At 35.9% G+C, this 19,191-nt stretch overlaps 1 protein-coding gene across 1 annotated transcript; it reads right to left on the bottom strand.

The window, feature by feature from the left end:
* Window positions 1-624: 624 nt before the first annotated feature.
* On the bottom strand, window positions 625-3,975 carry LOC144565146 (uncharacterized). Its single transcript, XM_078314811.1, has 4 exons — window positions 3,703-3,975; window positions 2,627-2,883; window positions 1,706-2,157; window positions 625-1,121 (listed from the first exon to the last, which is right to left on the bottom strand). Exons 1-4 carry the CDS (start codon window positions 3,810-3,812, stop codon window positions 864-866), a joined length of 1,077 nt encoding a protein of 358 aa, XP_078170937.1. The 5' UTR covers window positions 3,813-3,975; the 3' UTR covers window positions 625-863.
* Window positions 3,976-19,191: the final 15,216 nt, after the last annotated feature.

The following is a 19,191-nucleotide window of genomic DNA, read 5'->3' as shown; positions in this document are numbered from 1 at the left end:
TGTCTTAAGATCTTGTGTGGTTCTTTTCGCGTTGTGGTGGTTTACGAAGTCTTTCACAACTTCTTGTTGAAATTCATGAGATAGGACAAGTTTTGCAGTTTCACAAGTCGAATTTCATTCGCAATGGAGCGAGATATCTCGCGTCAATAACTTATTTTCTCACTTCAAATCAAACAAGAGAGCTGTTTATTTCTTATGTTTCTCTATCTGGAAGTTAGATATGTTATATGTGTTGAGACTTGAGAAGAGAGAGAAGCTTGATTGATATAAGAATTGAATGCTACTGTTCGATTTATAAAAAAACTTGAAACAGTGCAAGGACAAGGGCGTGCATTGTTTTGTTCATGAACCATGAATGGACTATGGCTCGTTCGGCCCGGTTTAGGTGCAAATCAGGGCCCTGTGTGTGTGTCTTTTTATATTGATTCAAATTGTTCAAACCTCTTTAGTCTTTAGAGTTTAGAGGGTTTGAACTTTGAACAGCCTTAAAAGTAAAACAGTCATTTCATGTTCCCAAAATTAATCCAACTTATCCGACTTCCATCCAAATCCTTCGAAAACGATCGAAATCCAAAATTCAACAAATATAATCGTAATAAAATAGTAGTTTATACTTATTAAATCGAATAAAATGTGAGACAGCTATTTTCTCAAGTTCGAACATACAAAAATATACAATCACTCACACAAAAAAAGAAATATGTGCAACGCTCCGTTCTTATCTCCCAATCAATAGGAAATAAGCAAAAAGTAGTAAAATAGTACATGCAATCAAAAGCAAATTATATTTACACGCACCACACCTATTTCAACAGTAAAATACATACCAATTAAATATCAAGCATCATGTTTTGTGGACAATTCTAAGAATCTAACCCCATAACTTTCCTGGTCTTACCTAGAAACAAGTCCTTGGACTTGATCATGCCTGGGAAACAACCTGATATGGTCATGAACGGGAACTCCGCAACCGCGCTCTTGCGGCCCAAGGAAACAATTGCTATTGCAGAACCTGGCTTGTAAGGGGATAAAGCCGACTCTTTCTCTCCCTTCATTAGCAACTTTATGTTCTTGGCAACCAGTGTGGCGTGCCCTTGAGCTATGTATCCTTGCTTCATTTCCTACTCTCGAATCAAATACCAAGAGGTCAGTTAATATTTGGTTCCAAGTATGTATTTTAATATGTTTTGAAAAGACTGATGGAAACAAACGTGTCTAATACTAAACAGAGAGTTTTTCTTAATTTACATATTTTTTTTTAATTTATATCCATTTATCTATTCTTTTTTACAACAGTTGTTCAATTGTTTGGATCAAAATATTAAATTAGTGATTTATCTTCTTCCATCATTTTAAGTACAATGTATATGATCCAATTTCATTCAATTTATGATTTATTTGATAATATCAGAAAGTCACTGAGACTGAAATGTTATTTCTTTTAAAGGTAGTTTGATGGATTGTCAAATAACTTCAAATGACGGGAGAATAAGGTCAAATTAGATATATACTATCTAAAGGACAAACAATATATTTATAATTCTAACTCTAGTTTATTAAAGATACCATATGCACATATCATTAAAATGAAGATTCTATAGAATTACTCTTAATAAAAAATAATTTTCCTCTTGAATTGCTTTAATTTATGTTGAGTTGTAAACATATTCTTATATCATAAAGAACTTGATAATATATCCCGTACCTTAACATCGGTTATGTCTCCAACAGCAAATATTTTTTCATGGCCAATAACCCTCAATTTATCATCAACCTTCAGTCTTCCACGTTGATCCACGTAATCCTTCAGTATAGTCTCCCTTAGCCAACCCGAACTTAGCGGCTTTCCTATAGCAACAAAGTGACAGTCTGCCGAAATAGTTGTACCGGTTGATGTTTTAAACTCGCTGGAGCCCTCTGAAACAGAGTCTAGGTCTACGGTTTGCTCCAAAAGCACCTCTACTTTCTTAGATTTCAGCCATTTCATGGCCTTTGTGGAGGCCTTGGGACCTATGAATTCAAGCAAACGCTGTCCTTTGTGAACCAGCGTGATCTTTTTATCGGGGAAGTCGGTTGCAATCTCCCCAGCTAGTTCGACTCCCGTGGGGCCACCTCCAATGATCAGGATTGAGTTTGAAGACTTTATCTTTTCATAATCTGTTAAATTTTGCAAGTTAAATTACAGTTAGTAACTAAACCATTAATATTCTTTTATATTTAGCAGCATTCTTATTTACAGGGTCTAGTTGCTCTGTGTTAATTAGAACATTCTATGGAATTGAAATATGATTCATGATGAAGGAGGTAATTTAAGGGAAAGAGAACAAAAAGATTATAAAAAAAAAAAGGAAAGTAATCATGCAAATGACCTGGCTCCTAACAAGTCTTCCTTTATTAGGAAGAAAATAATTTACACAAGGAGGATAAAATTTAATATATGATCAGGTGAATTAATCAGAACAATATCATATTAGGTTAGGCAGAAATACCCCATTACGATTCCAAATCCATCCACCAAATTAGCCGTGCCTCGACAAAGAAACTACTAAATTAAACATCAGACTCCAATTTAGAAGTATCACTGATATGTCAAGTAAAATATGGATTTTCAGATTTACGGCAATACCTTTTTTAAACTGCTCGAGCCTATCAGGCTTGCTTTGCGGCAAAGCCTCATCATGACCAGTAGCCACAACAAGAAAATCATATGGCACAGCACGGCCTTCCTCAGTTAACACCTCAGTTGCTGTAATATCAATTGCACGTGAATTGATGATTGTGCCGTTGCTGAGGTATTCTGAGTGCTTAATAAGTGTTTTCTCAGCAAATGTCGGTTCCACCATCGACCGTAGATCTGTCCATGGGATGTCATAATACTCTTTTCTGTTTAATGAAATAACAAACAAGACACTCCTATCAGTAAATTCATACAAGGTGTCGAGAGCCTAAAATTCCAACATTTATTGATTGGTACTTCTCCGGAAAGGACATCTCCATTTTTTAGTGAAGCTGGAGAACAACCACATGTTAAGATAAAACTGTTAAATATCCTACGATGACTTCATCATGTAATGGATAAGCATGAAAGTAATAAAGTATGAACATTAAGTTCTTTTAGAGAAATATCTAGTATATCAAAATCAAAATGGTAAGAAGCAAGTGGACCTCTATAATATTAACACGTGTGATCAATTAATCCGATGGTTAAATAGCAATAATAAATCAAAGACTCAATCAGTTAATAGCAGACATATAACACCCAGTTACAGTTACAGTTACAGTTAGTGTGGTTATCTGACAAAACTAATAAAGCTGTTTACCAATTTTAACATGAAAGTTACAAGTATTGAATTATAAATAAAGCTTTTCCTTTAAAATTGGATAACGTTTAGTTTGCAATGATTAGTTAAGTACCAAAAAAACTTCCCGCAATATTATTAAGGCTAAGGTTTTTGGACTTACATGTCAATTAACAAATTTCAATGGCTTCTATGTCAAAACTAAAAAAAGCCAGAAAAAACCTCATTCCAACCTGTCCCAAAGAAGCAGATATTGAAAAGAAGGCTTGCACAGTTGCACTTCAACAAAGGAAAGGTCTCAAATTGACCAGAGGAGATCAATTTAAATTCCAACCATAATCCAAACCATCCAATCGAACAATTTATCAAAAGAAAAAACAAAGTTAATTTTGAGGAATCATACGGATCGATAAGCACAAGGTTGGAATCAAACTGAAGCGACTTGGCAAGAAGTGAGCCGGCCACACCGCCTCCTATCACCACCACGTTATTAGTTTTATTTGTAGCTTCCATTTAATATTCAAATGGTCGAGTAAAGGGGAAATGGATTTAAAGCTTCTTCTTTGCTTAAGTTGCAAGATTAGAGAAAATCTTTTCTTGATGATTGTTATTTTTCCAATTATGAAACTTCCTTCTTATAACGCGTCGAGAATCGAGATGCCTAACCCTCCCAGATCAGGGATGCGGACCCACAATACCTGGCTGTTCAATTTGAATACTGTTCACAATTGCCAGTTGCACCAGTTCTACAATTACTCTTGCACCTTTGACGCGTTTGTTTTGTCAGCTTCCAGATTGAAATCATCTTCTCGTTTTCTGTTTAAAATCCTCTATTTTATTTTTTTATTATCCCTAGAATTTTCTGTTTAAAATCTCCTCATCCTCATTTATCAACTTAAGTTAACAGTGTTAATGGTATCGACGGCTGGAGGTTAATTGTCACAAATTAAAAATTTGAGTAGGTAATTACTTATTTTGTTGGTACACTTATGGAAACATTTTAAATTGGTTCTCTCCCATTTAAATTAAATTATTTCTATTTACCCATCAAAACATTCAAACCTCTATTTTTTCCAATTTATGCAATGTTTTCCTTTTTCTTCTTATATTCATTACATCTATTTTTTAAATATAATTAATCGTTTAGTTTTATTTAAATAAGAGGAGGGTTCAAATGCCTCCATTTTTAGAAACTTAAATAACTCAAAGTTTAAAACTTAAATGTCAAAATAAAATGTTAGATGTGTGATCTATGTTATTTTCTCTATGTATCCATAAAAAATTATCACATTTTGATTTTGCTTTTATGTGAATCAATAAGTTTAAAAATCAACGTTTAGAAATTATCCACATTAGTATACATTTTTACAAGCTCAATATGACAATCAAAATAAAGTTAAAATGCCATAATTTTTTACATGTACATAGTTAAAATGATGTAGTTCATATCCAACGGTTTTATTTTGAATTTTAACATTTAAATTTTGAGTTATTAAAGTTTTTAAAAATGAAGGCATGATGGAGGCACACAAAAATGGATGCATTTGAACACTCTTGATTTAAATATGTATTTATTAACGTATGTTGATAATATAACTAAGTTGAAATCTTAAAGATTCAGTTAATAATATAATCACGCAACATAACATAAGGAGTAAAAAAATATTTTAATGTAAAATAAGAAAATAAAATATTTAAGTATTTTGATGGAAAAATAGAAATGTATTTAAATTTAAATTGGAGAGATAAGGCATTTGAGTGTTTTCACGAGGAAATAAGCCATTTATAATATTTTAATGGATATATTAATAATTCTCGCTTATTAAAATTGAAATTGTAAGAAGGTGATTGTCATAATGAAACTTTCGGGTAGGAGGAAATGAGGTGGCATGACCTCAAAGACATTGAAGCAAACGAATGTACAATAATAAAAAAAAAAGTATATGAGTTCAAGAAAATTGACGACATTTTATGAAATTGATTCTATTGTATAATTCATAGAAAAATTGTAAAGATGTGTTTTTTTTAGTACATAATAATATTGTGGTTCTACTATGAGCATTAAATGCTAAACTTGCTGCAGGCTTTAATTTCCCAGGGAATCAGTGTAAATTGAATTATACAAATGAACTTCAGGTACAATTCATGCGAGGTCCTTGTAGTTCTCGGATATAGTACATTATGTTATAAAATCTGGGAAAGTATCATACCTGAGAGGAAAGATCAATGGCGGAGCAAGGACAATGGCACCTAGTCACCCGACGTAAGAAGTACCCGGAAGGCTGGAGATCAACAGCGGAGGCCCCACTACGACCACCTTCTCAGGTCCGCCCCTTCATCCCCTATGAGCAGACCTATGCGCAGGCGGTCACCCGACCAACTCCTCCGTCACCACCAACCAGCTCTGCTCCTCCGCCACCCCAGCAGCCAAAAGCTACGATACCTCAGCGAAACCAGGGACATTTGGCCCCACTCAAGACCCGACCCTCCTCTCCAACAAATCGGCCTACTTCTCCCACCTACATCTCCCCACACAGTCCGACGGCCCTAAGGTTTCCTCCATCCCCTCTTTTCATGGAATGGAAGGGGAGATGCTTCAGGTGCTGCCGTATGGGTCACGCGGCAGCAGCTTGCCACTTTCCGGCCAAGTGCGGTAAGTGCTGGGCGGATGGCCACATAGGAGCGAGATGCAACAAACTGCCGCAGGGGACCCCTCTCGTTCAACAGACCCTAAACCCAGCGGCGGCTCCCTTCAAACCAACACAGGCGACGGCCCCCTTCAACCCAACTCAGGTTAGGCGACTAAAGCTGGACTTTGACAGCCTCCTTTCAGGGACCTTCCCACATGTCCCCCCGACAATGCCGGAAAGTGCCTCCCCTACGCACACATGCTTCATTGACAGAGATGCTGCCTATTACCAGGAGATGCAGCGCCTCAAACAAGCAATAGTGGTTCAAACGGTAGACCCCTTGGGAGTTGACAAGATCGTTCAGCTCTTTGCCGACACAGGTCTGGTGACCAAGGAAGACCTCACCTTTGCATCTCTTTCACGAGGAAGGTTCCTGATTCATTTGCCGGTTAGGGTAGACCCTGATACACTGATAAGGGCGCTACCCTCGGAACCATGGGAGAGGGGCTTGGACTTCCAACGATGGTCACCATTGGAGTATGCCTCCATCAATATACCAAACTACACCGTTGTGATCAACATATGGGATCTGCCACCACACCTCTATCATGAGAGATTCGTTATCAGGGCAACAAGTGGAATTGGGCTCTATTTAGGCACGATAGACCAAATTGATCCGGCGAACATGGCGGTGTACACGGCGGTCATAGCAACTGATAACCTGGAGAGGGTGCCACCAACCATCACCATGGTTGAAGGAGGTCTACAGGTCACCTTGCCTATAAAGGTGATCAAAGTAGCAACAGGACCTATATACCGCCCTCACGAGATTCCGGTTATGCCACCAAAGCATCGGAGGCCGGCTATGGTACAAACCATGGATGACACTACAAGCTCGGAGGAAGAAGATGATGTATTTCACTGCTCCCGGAGGGTTCTCCATGACATCTGCCGGGGCAGGGATATGAGAACAATACCGCTGATGGTACAGGACATGCTTGCCGGAGTAATAAGGCCGAGATTCTCCAAGGAAGATCTCCTCACCTTTCTGCTGCAACATGAAAATGAACCAACTGCCACAGAAGATCAAACTGACAGCATGGATGGTGGTAGAACATCCGAACACCTTCACCCCGAACTGATGGGTGTGGTGGGTCAACATCACCTTCGAAGCGGGTCCGCTACTATGCCGCAGCCACAACAATTCGGGGGGGGAATGAAATCTTCTCTGGCGTGCATGGATGAGACCGCTGACCTGGGTACGAAAATCGTACATAAGGATGGCAGCCTACCGCCATGTGTAGACAAAGGAGGTAGGACGCGCGTCCCAACAAAAGACAAACTGAAGAAACGGGAGAAAGGAGGTATTGGGGAAACAGTACGCGCGACGAGACAAATACCGATGAAGAAGATAGGGAAGCGGGTTGAAAGGAAAACAAGGTATGGTTTGTTACACACGAAACCACAGGGCAAAGGGGTGCAGACGGTCCCTGGAAGGAGTGCAGGGCAGGATCAGTTTCTGCATGGAGAAACTTCTAGGGCACCAACCCAGATAGATAGCCACCGAACAACAGATAACTGTCAAAAAGGTATCTCAAGACCAAAACAGGGTGGAAAGAAGGAAATTCAGCTGGGCCTTAAGAGAAAAGCAGCCCAAGACTTAAGGCCTTCAAAGAGTCAGCAAACTCAATCAGGACCCTCTGAACCTCACAAAAAAGGTGTATCTGGGCCAGATAGCGGTATAGACTTGGAAAGAACTCCAGATGGGTTCTACCAAGTAAGAGTCCAGTATGATCAGTGCGCGGCGTTGGCCCATGGCTGCGGGCTTCATGAATCGGATGTGGACGAGACAATCAACGAAGAGAACCTTTATCTAAAACAGGCAACAACCCATCTCGAGGACTCGGATGAGGACCAAGTGTGCCTGGACCCGATCTCTGACGATGAGTCCGACTCCGAGGGACTCTGACTCAATGAGTCATCTCAGGTGTAAATCGTGAAGCTGTCCATCAGGTTTCTAATGATGAAACAATTTAAAATGATTTCATGGAATACGAGGGGTCTAGGTAATTTGGATAAATGTGCAGGGGTAAGAAGTGCTATTAGATTAGCAAGATGTGATGTGGTTTGTATTCAAGAGTCCAAACTGAATGATTACAATTACGCTTATTTTTCCTGTTTTCTACCATCTTATTTTGAGAAGCGCTGTGTGTACATTAATGCCATTGAACACTCTGGGGGGTGCATTATCGCCTGGAGGAAAAATTATACAATCTTAAACTCTTGGTCAACAAGAAATACATGCACAGCTGTGCTGAGGCAGGATGGGTCAGGGGCGGAATTCACAGTCACGAATGTTTATGGTCCAAGCGAGGACCAATTCAAAACAGAATTTCTGGTAGAACTGGGGAATCTCGCTCCGCTAATACACTCCAAGTGGATCCTGACGGGGGATTTTAATCTAGTAAGGTGGATGGTGGATAGATCGGGTGGGGATAGAAACTTCAATCTGATGGACCTCTTTAATGAAACTATTTCTGATCTACAACTAATGGATATCCCACTTAAAAATCGCGACTTTACATGGTGCAACAGAAGGCACATCCCGATTCTCTCAAAAATTGATCGATGCTTCTTGTCATCAGACTGGGGGTCAATCTTCCCTGTAATTTCTTTGCAGGCGCAAGAGATGTCCATTTCCGACCACATCCCACTTCTCCTCACTTGCAAACACCGCCGCCATAGCAAAAAACAGCCACGAATGGAACTATTCTGGTTCCGTCACCCAGAAATGGCGCAAGAGGTGGTCCAATTATGGGTTCAGGATTCAGGTACAATTACTAACCAAAATGATTTTTTTGACAAAACCACTCAATTGCAGGAAACCATGGTCAGATGCCATAGAGAAAGGATGGCTAAGATGGATGAACAGCTGCTTTACTGCAAAAAAGTTATCATCTTTTTTGATCGAATTGAGAAAAAAAGAAGTCTTGATTCAAGAGAGTTCAGGTTCAGACAGAAAGTGAGGCAGAAGGCTTTCGACTTGGCTATTGACACAGAGGCAAAGTGGCGACAGAGAGCAAAGTGCCACTGGCTCAAGAACGGGGACAATAACACCAGGTTCTTCCATGCCTTCGCCTCTGCAAGATCCGCACGAAATGCTGTCACCAAGTTGAATCACGATGGAGTGCAGGTAACAGATGGCCACACAATAAAGGAAATTTTCCTTCAACACATGAAGGCAACTCTGGGAGAAGCTGGGCCGGTAACCGACTTTGACCCGAGGCATCTGTACACACAATCTACTGATCTATCTTATCTTGCTGCCCCTTTCTCCGAGGTAGAAGTAGAGGAAGCAGTGAGGAGTTTGGCAACAAACAAGTCAGCAGGTCCTGACGGGATCCCAAATGAGTTCCTTAAGAAATTTTGGAATTTCATCAAGGATGACATACTGAGAATGATTAACGCTTTCTACTCGCATGAGCTGGATCTAGAGGAAATTAATCGGGCTAACATCATTATGATCCCGAAAAAGGAGGACGCAATTGAGGTGCATGATTTTAGACCAATTAGTGTTATAAACATAGTGCCAAAACTCCTATCTAAGCTGATGGCTTCTAGACTCTCCTTGGAGTTATCGGGTCTAATTTCAAACCACCAAACGGCTTTCATTCGGGGTCGCCACATCTCAGAAAATTTCATTGCAACGAGGGAGATTCTAAGTCACATCCATGAAACAAAGTCCCAAGCAGTGCTAGTTAAGCTCGATTTCTCCAAAGCCTTTGATTCTGTCAATTGGACCTTTTTGGAAAAAGTCCTCTTACACAGGGGCTTCCCTGCAAGGTGGTTAAAATGGGTCAGAAACCTATTGGGAACAGCTACCTCGCGAGTTGTGATCAATGGCGAACCCTCCGAGTACTTCAAGCATAAACGGGGACTAAGGCAGGGTGACCCCCTCTCGCCTATGCTATTCCTCCTTGCGGTGGATGTGTTACAGCAAATGCTTAGGGTGGCAGATTCTAATTTGCTCAACCCAATCTCCAACAAAATCAAAGAGTCAATCCTAGCCTTACAATACGCCGATGACACGGCCATTGTGGCAAATGCAGAACCTCAGACCTTAGTGACCCAAAAACTGATGCTCAGACTCTTCTCCAAAATTTCGGGTTTAAAGATAAATTATACAAAGAGCTCATTTGTACAATTTAACTTGAATCAGAACAAAACCCGACTGGCAAGGATAATTTTGGAGTGCAACCAAAAATCTCTTCCGATTATCTACTTGGGGATGCCCCTAACAGTGACAACACCATCAAGGCAATGCTTTATGCCGCTAATTGAAAAATGTGAAAGGAGACTTCAAGGGTGGAAAAAGAAACTCATCTCAAGGGGGGGAAGGGCACAATTAGTTAGCTCGGTGTTGAACTCAATTCCAATCTATTTCATGAGTTGTTTCAAGCTACCAAAATGGGTAATCCAAAAGATTGATAGATTGAGAAGATCTTTTCTTTGGGGCAAAAATGAGGGAGAAGGAAGAGGGATTTCTCTGATAAATTGGGGGACAGCAATACTACCAAAGAGATACGGAGGTTTGGGACTGAGAGATATGGAAAGACAGAACATCTCGCTGCTGCTCAGGTGGCTGTGGAGAATTTACAATGGGCAGGATTCATTGTGGAAATTCTGGGCAGCAAGGCTAAGAGCGTTGGGTGGATTACAAGAACCGCCATATATCCTGCTTGGGCAGGGTTCCTTCTTCTGGTCAAATATTTTGAAGTTACTGGAACTTTTCCAGTGGTGCGGTACATGGACTATCGGTGATGGAAGCACAGTGTCTTTTTGGTATAACAAATGGAGTGAAAAGGAGGAGGTCCTTAAGAGGCAAGGGGAGGGCCCAACACCTCAGGCACGAAGAATCACCCTTGCAGAGGCCATGCCCCGTATCAGAGAATTGGCTCCGCATATACAACTTGATACGGTACTGGTAAATGGTCAAGACTCATTACAGTGGAGATGGGGTCAGAATGATAACTACTCTGCCAAGCATACCTATCAGATGCTAATGACAGGTGGATTGATTGAGTGGGGATACCAGCTGATTTGGAAAGCGAAATGCCCTCCCACTCCTCAGATCTTTGGATATCTACTGATGCGAGGTAGAACCTTGACTCAGGACCTCATGCGTAAAAGGCACATCCAATGTAACCTGGGCTGTGTTATGTGCAATGCCTGTCCAATCGAGTCAGCACTTCATCTACTTTTCCTGTGTCCCTATGCGGTCAACATATGGTGGTTAATTTCACAGATGCTGGGAGCTACACTTTTCAAACCGGCAATGACCGTAGATCAAATTTGGCTGGTTTCCCTCCAAGCATTTAAAACATCCGTGTCAGGAAAAAGGAAAGAAGTGGCTAGGAAATGGGTTACATGGTTCATTTGTGTGACCTGGGGAATATGGAAACATAGAAACGAGAGAATTTTCAGGGGCAGATCAGTTCCAGTGGAGATATTAGCAGAGCGAATTTGGCAAGAAGGTATTTTGTGGTTTGCAAATTGTTAGTTTCAGTTCCTTTTTAGCTGTTTTTCTCTTTTTTCTTTTTTCCTGTTTGGTGTAATCTGATAGAGCGATTTTGTAAAACGAGGCTCAAACCTCTGTTAATTATAAGAAAGTAACACTGACAGCTTCTGTCAGTATATCTCAAAAAAAATGTTATAAAATCTGAAAATATTCCTAGTTTATTTGGTAGGGTTTGTAATTTCGTTGGAGTGTGCATGTATGTGCAACATTCGAGCATAGAAATTTATTTTAAAACTCAAAATTTAAGTAAATTAATTCTAATTTTTATATGAACTTTCTTTAAAATTTTATGAATTATTGAACTATTAATTTCTTTGGTTCTCATTCCATTTATTCACAATTTAAATGAACTTTAATATATTGAAATTGTCTATAAATAGCAGATGATATTGAAGAATAAATTATCCAACAATTCACATAATATTTTTCTCTTGCTCTTTCTTTTAGTTTTATAATTCATAAAATAATAATTTTAATACTCGCACAAACAAAATTATTCTCTTTATAATAAAAATATAATTTTGTTATCATTTTTTAAAGAAGCTACATCAACTTCTATTACGATCGCACTTGCAAGCACAGAGAATCCTAGCGTAATTTAGAGTTGTCTTACATGATTATTTCCATACAGAATGGAAACTTGAACTCTTGATGAATAATAATGTTCTTTATGAAATAGTTATTCATTTTATTTGTAGAAGAAAAATGGTATTTCGAGATTCGTGTCTGTTATTTCTAGGCAACCTAGCCAATCTAGCTTCGCGTAGGATGGGAGATTGTCTTAACTCAGCATTTACAGCTTCGGGTAATAAAGTTTTATTATTATATTATTGATTATATTTTTTTAATATAATTGTTATTTATTTAGTGATCAAAATTTATATTTAAAACTAATTGTTATTTAATATAATTGTTATTTTCATATAAGAGATGAAAAATTCACGGTATAAAAATGAGTCCAAAATGGTGTATTTTTTACTAATAAACTCGATATTACAAAAAATTTGATATGCCCCTGGGAAAGTGGAATTAAGAAAAACTTCAATTCCTGGACCTGGACGCAAATAAACCGTCAACTGTATTGTTGTTTGGTCATTGCTTACGTAATAGGTATGGTTTGACTAGGAGTGCGCATCCCCTGAGATATCTCATATTTTGCGTGGGCCCAGTATTTTTGAGCTTTGAGATTAGTCTAGAACGTCTTTGAACGGTTCAGATTTTCCAATAAGTCACGCAAACTAGTATGTACATGCAGCTTTAATTGGCTATTGTGATTTTTTGTTGCGTTAGCGGTTAGCCCAATGATGGATATATTACATTAGAGATTCATTCCAGTTGTAATATTTTTTTAGTTTGTCTGTGGGTCCTGGCGCATAATCAAGACCCTTAAAGATTAAATTACCACATTTTTTATTTCATTCTTTTAACTAACTAACTAACTAACTAACTAACTAACACGTTGTTATTGACAATGTTTCGATGTATATTTATTTTTCTTTTTGAAATCGGATATATATTTATTTTTCAAAGAGAGAAACTTGTGGAACAAACAACAGCAACATTAATTCTCCATGTAATAAAAATAAAGTTTCATGTCTCGATTTGAATAATCCAACAAAAGCTGCCCTAGTTAGTAACCATACATCTTTAAAAAAACATTATTATTTTGAATTTTCAACAAAAGCTGCCCTAGTTGTGCATCCTAAATATCAACCAAAATATTATTTGAATTTTCTACTGTATATCTTTAAAAAAACCGTAACAAAAAAAATCCACAATCAACAATTAATAACCATACATCGAATTAACAAATAAATTAAAAACAAATTTAATCCTATATCATAAACCTCCAAAATCACAAAAAAGAATGAAAATCGAAAAATATCACGCAGGGTAAATCGAGCAAGAGAAAATCGCAAGAGATCAACAATACCGATTTGATGTGTCTTTTGTAAAACTCCTGGCACTTTTTTTTGTGTCACATTAATTAATGGAAGAGGAGGGTTCAAATGATTAATTAATGGAATATGGAACTAGACCTCCACAACATATTGTCACAATGATTAATTCATTCCCCAATAGCAGCTCAATGTTTATTTATTCCCACGTTACTACGTAAACCGATGTTTAGTTTAGCAAACTTAAGAACAAAAAGCCCCAGATATGATTAATCTTAAAATTCGAAATGAGTTTTTTTTCCACTAAAATAATGAAAAATTCATAAAAACCTACCTGCATTAATTTATCATATGGGTTCAAACATCCTCCATATATGAAATTTAGGCAACCTCTTATATTATGAAATAAGTATTAGTTACCTCCTTCAATTTTATTAGCAACATAGATATCTCCATTCTTATATTAACTGCCAACGACTTTGATTAAAAGATGAAATTTCAAATTGAATATTAACTTCTGATCAAATATTCTGATTCTATGCATCTTTTTAATGTTTTTTTTATGTACAAAAGTTTAAATTTATTTAGACACGTATTTTTTACACGTGCTCTTCACATGAAAATTGTACCATCTTTCTGATTGATCATGATTTCTTTCTATTTCTTAAATGTCATTTAATTTTTTTTTTTGAATTGATTGATAATTAATTGACATTTCTTCATTTCTTTTTATTTGTTATATATCAATTTATGAATGTTATTTGTCATTTAATATGACATTTTATTTGAGATTTTCTATAAAATTATATTAAAAAGATTAAAAAATATATATGTTATTTAATATATTATTTAAAAAATATTATTTATATGTAGATATATTTTCCGTCCACACACACCGCCCAAAAACTTGCAGGCATTAGCTGGCATTGTAATTAGGGATGAAAACAGATCATATATTATCTCACCAAATCCGGATCTGTATTCGAAAATTAGATATTGATATCCGATATTCTAATATCCATGCAGATAGTGGTACGTATATGGTTTTAAATTTTAATTATCCGTATCGAATAGTAGATATATATCATATAGTTTAAGAGAAGGGTTCAAATGCTTTCATTTTTTGTGCCTCCATCATACCTCCATTTTTAAAAATTTAAATAACTCAAAATTTAAATCTTAAAATTCAAAATAAAACCGTTGGATATGAACTACATCATTTTATCTATGCATGTGTAAAAAATTATGGCATTTCAACTTTGTTTTGGTTGTCATCTTGAGCTTATAAAAATGTATACTAATGTGGATAATTTCTAGACGTTGATTTTTAAACTTATTGATTTACATAAAAGCAAAATTGAAATGTGATAATTTTTTATGAGCACATAGAGAAAATAACATAGATCACATCTAACGGTTTTATTTTGACGTTTAAGTTTTTAAAAATGGAGGCATGATGAAGGCATTTGAAATTTTGAACCCTCCTCATAGTTTAATATATATTATGAAAATATGTATGTATATATGTATGGATATCCGATACCCGATCCGTATCCGTATGTATCCATCTAATATATAATTCGTATCCGTATCCGGAAAAAAGAACGGGTACAAATATAATTTTTATCACTATCCGATCCGTTTTCACCCCTAGTTGTAATGCCCTGTTCCATTATTTGTCCGGCCAGTCTGTATGTTTTTCTTTTATGTTCCTTTTATTTTTTTATTAAATTGAAAGCCTGTATCATTTAATAATAATTATATTATTTAACAAATTTGCTTAGCTGGAAATTCAGTTTAGATTTTGTATAGGAAGTACGAGTTATTATAATATGGAGGTAGGAACGCATCAATTTTAAGCAACTTCTAGAAGGTCTTACAATTTGATTTGATCCGAGCTTCTAAACTTGACAGGTTTGGAATTATTCACGAAATTAGGATAAACAAAGATCTCCTTCCTGTTTTTATTTGACTCTTATTATGTTAGAAGTGTTGTCTATGCATAAAAGTCTATCTTCAATGTTGAATTTAGAAGTCATTAAGCTGCGATGGAAACTACATTATTATCATAATATTCGATTGACTAATATTGTAGTATAAATTTCGATTTTACAATTTTGAACTGTCCATTGAACTGCTCAATATAATATATGCATCAATCTTATGGGAAACCATCTTTTAATTTGTATTTTTTTTTTGTTAGAAAAACCCTTTGATTTTGCTTAATTCAGAATTGTCCAATAATAATGATTTTTCTGACCATATGAAAAATAATAAAATTACAAATTATATAAATTATAACATATAAGATAATTCGGAGCGGAATCATATTGAGAGACTTAAAATTGACTGCTCACCGCTTCAAAATTGAGATAATGATTGCATCCACCCTCGATCGTACTAGTATTTATTAGTATCATAACTATCTTCAATAAATATAATTAGTATTTTTTATACAGTGATTATAAATATTTTTAATTAGATGTGTGAGATGAGCAGAATATTTATGCTCATTGGATTATATTACACCGCACAACCTTTTATTAAAAGATGTTTTTAGTGAATTATTAGCCTTCCACAATATCTTTTATTTTTCTCAAAATCAAAACAGAAAACGAAGGAGATTATGCTAATTAAGAAGATATTCAATTTGTTAAATATCAAGGTTCAATAAGGTTCTTGGTTCCACATTTGAATCTATTTCTATTTCCACCTCTTTTTGATGTTTTGTGGTTTTATTATGTTAATGAGAGTAGAACTAGGGTGCTTTTAAGCTCACCAAAGTTTTGGTGAGCTTAACTCTAAAACTCATAAAATCAATTTCAAATGACGAATCCGAACCGTTGAAACCCGCCTACCTTACGTGTGATGCATCTATATGTGAAATTTTTAAACATTCGAATTAATTTAGTATAAAGTCAAGCGGTCAAAATTAGAAGGTTAATAAATTAATTTTAGTGCATTCATTTTTGAACGTTTTTTGACCGCTTGACTTTATACTAAATTAATTCGAATGTTTAAAAATTTCACATGTAGATGCATCACACGTAAGGTAGGCGGGTTTCAACGATTCGGATTCATCATTTGAAATCGATTTGATAAGTTTTAGAGTTAAGCTCACCAAAACTTTGGTGAGCTTAAGAGCACCCTAGTTCTACTCATGTTAATGATATTATTTAGTTAGAATCTAGAAATTTGATCAAAACATTTTTCCGTAAAAAAAATAAAGTTTTTTCTTTTTCATAATTCAAAATAATGAGATGGGCGAACGATGAGAATTAAACTCGCACATAGTGGATCCATAAGTCACTATCTTGATCCACTTGGCTATACATATGTGATATGTCCCTTATCTAGTTAAAGAAAAGTATTTTTGTCTTTTTTTTTATTTGTTATTATTGTATTTATTCTGACCTTAGAACTTAAGATCATTTTGTAGGATATAGAATGACAATTAATCTTTACCATACATAAAAATATAATTAGTTAGAATAGATGAAAAATAAATTATAATGTTTTTAGTAATAATCATTTGGATATCTATCATTATACCTTGGTCCTACAAAACTTGTATTTTTTTCAAGATACTAAGGAGGTTAAATCAAATCTACGACCAATAAACATGAATTGTAAATCTGTGTGTACCTATTGACAAATAAAAACAATAAAAGTAGGTCGGAAATCATTGGATATATAGCCTTTAATTATCTTCCAATTTTTGTATTTTCGTAAGTAAAATGAAATGACACGTAACTTAACTGGAACTAGATTGATAAGTGTTATTCAAATAATTTGACCAATTTAATCAATTTATATAATCTAATCCAAAAAAAGTATATATATAGATTTTATTTAATTAGATACAAATTAAAATTTAATTAATAAAACTAATAAATTAAATAAAATTGGAGACCGATCCACACGTATCATTTTTGTTTAGGACTATTTTCTTATAATTTTTTTTAATAAAGTTAAAAGTCAAGTCATCAAACTATTTTAATATCCACAAGAAATTATTTATCCGAATTTTGAACCTGCAAGCTTTTCACCTTTTAAGGTAAATATTGTTACATAATTACCTACTTTGTTAGTAGGAGGCAAGTTACTCACTTTTTAATATTCATATCAAACTTTCATTCAAATTTGAACATGCAACCTTTCGTAAGTAAACTGCATTTAGTTACTAGCTAGATCAAATACTAGTTCTTAATTTTACTAGCATTCAGTATTGTCGCTACAAAACTAATATATCTTATCATTTTTATATATTTTTAAACAATAGCTTGTTTTATATTATGATTAGTTGAGTAATTGCATTTGAATTTTTTAGATTATAGTTCATGTTAATCATCATGTCATGTAAAATTGTTTTTTTTTTTTAATGGAACATGTTTCACCGTATCTGAATACTCAATTAGTATGCTTTGTATAAAATATTGTTTATCCAATTCAAATCATATTTGATCCTTGGGTGCAAGGAAAGATTAAATACAGTGTACTTCTATAGTACGTTCTTCATTCTTGCTCTTATAGTACGTAACAAACTGCTGTTAAATTTGTTTTTGCTGGTTTTCTTCCACTGATTTTTGCCAGTAAATAATGTGTATTTTGGGTTAGCTGTAGTTTTCAAATTAAAAGCACGGCGAAGTATTCCTGCATTTGTTGCTCGAGCTTTGCCAAGATGGTAATATTTCTGAAGGCGGCAACGCGACCTAAGAGATGGCTTAAGATTCCGAATGGTCTAAAAAATCCAACAAATTAATTGCAGCTTTCAAATTCAATATTTCTTGGAAGAACGCTTACGTGATTACATGCGATTGTATAATTCATTAATTGCAGAAACAAATTCTCCGGTTTTTCATTACGAATTTGCAATTAACTCGTTCAACAATTGATTCAACACTACCAATGTCAGCATTCATGCCACTAATCCAGAGGATCAACAAGGGTCTTGCGGGATGGTCAGTGAAGTTTCTATCTATTGCTGGTAGAATTCTCTTGATCAACACGGTACTATCTTCAATACCAGTATTTTTGATGTCTGCTATGCTTCTGCCTCAATGGGTCATAGAGGAAATAGATCAAATGCGGAGAAATTTTCTATGGCATGGGGCCGACATAGAAACACGAAAAATTCACTTAGCAAATTGGTCCATTACATGCATGTCAAGGAAACTAGGCGGTTTGGGAGTCATAGATATAAAGAACTTCAACCTGGCACTTCTAACAAAGTGGAGATGGCAATGGCACGAACCAAAACACAAGGCATGGAAGCAGCTGATGGAAACGCTCTACTGTGAAGATGGAGAACAATACATAACAAACTCTTTCCTTTTTGACAAGCAACTCAAAACCACTGAAAATTTCTTAAACACTTTTTCTCAATGGGAACCAAGAACGGGGGACTCAATCCATCTCTGGAAAAACAATTAGGGACAAGGGATTCTGAAGCATCAATTTTCGACACTATACACCTTCGCAGAGAGAACAGACATCACATTGCAGCAATTCGCCCAAGTACATGACATCTCAACTCTCTTCAAACCAGTAGTATCAGAACAAGCCTCAAAAGAGCTCCGGGAGCTCAACCAAATCATTGTTGATTTTCGCCAGCAAACAATCCAACAATTGGTACCAACACATGACATAATTAAATGGAAGCCGACTAAGGATGGGATTTTCATAGTAAAATCAGCTTATGAAGCTTTGAAGAATGGACCTCTAATCCAGTCTGACGTACACCGCTTGTGGAAAATCAAAGCTCCTCCAAGGTACAAAGTGTGTGA

This window comes from Carex rostrata, chromosome 14 (genome assembly GCF_964058835.1).
Source record: "Carex rostrata chromosome 14, lpCarRost1.2, whole genome shotgun sequence".
In the NCBI taxonomy this organism is placed as follows: Eukaryota; Viridiplantae; Streptophyta; class Magnoliopsida; order Poales; family Cyperaceae; genus Carex; species Carex rostrata.
The sequence above is the reverse complement of the archived record's forward strand: the minus strand, read 5'-3'. Positions and strand labels throughout refer to the sequence as shown.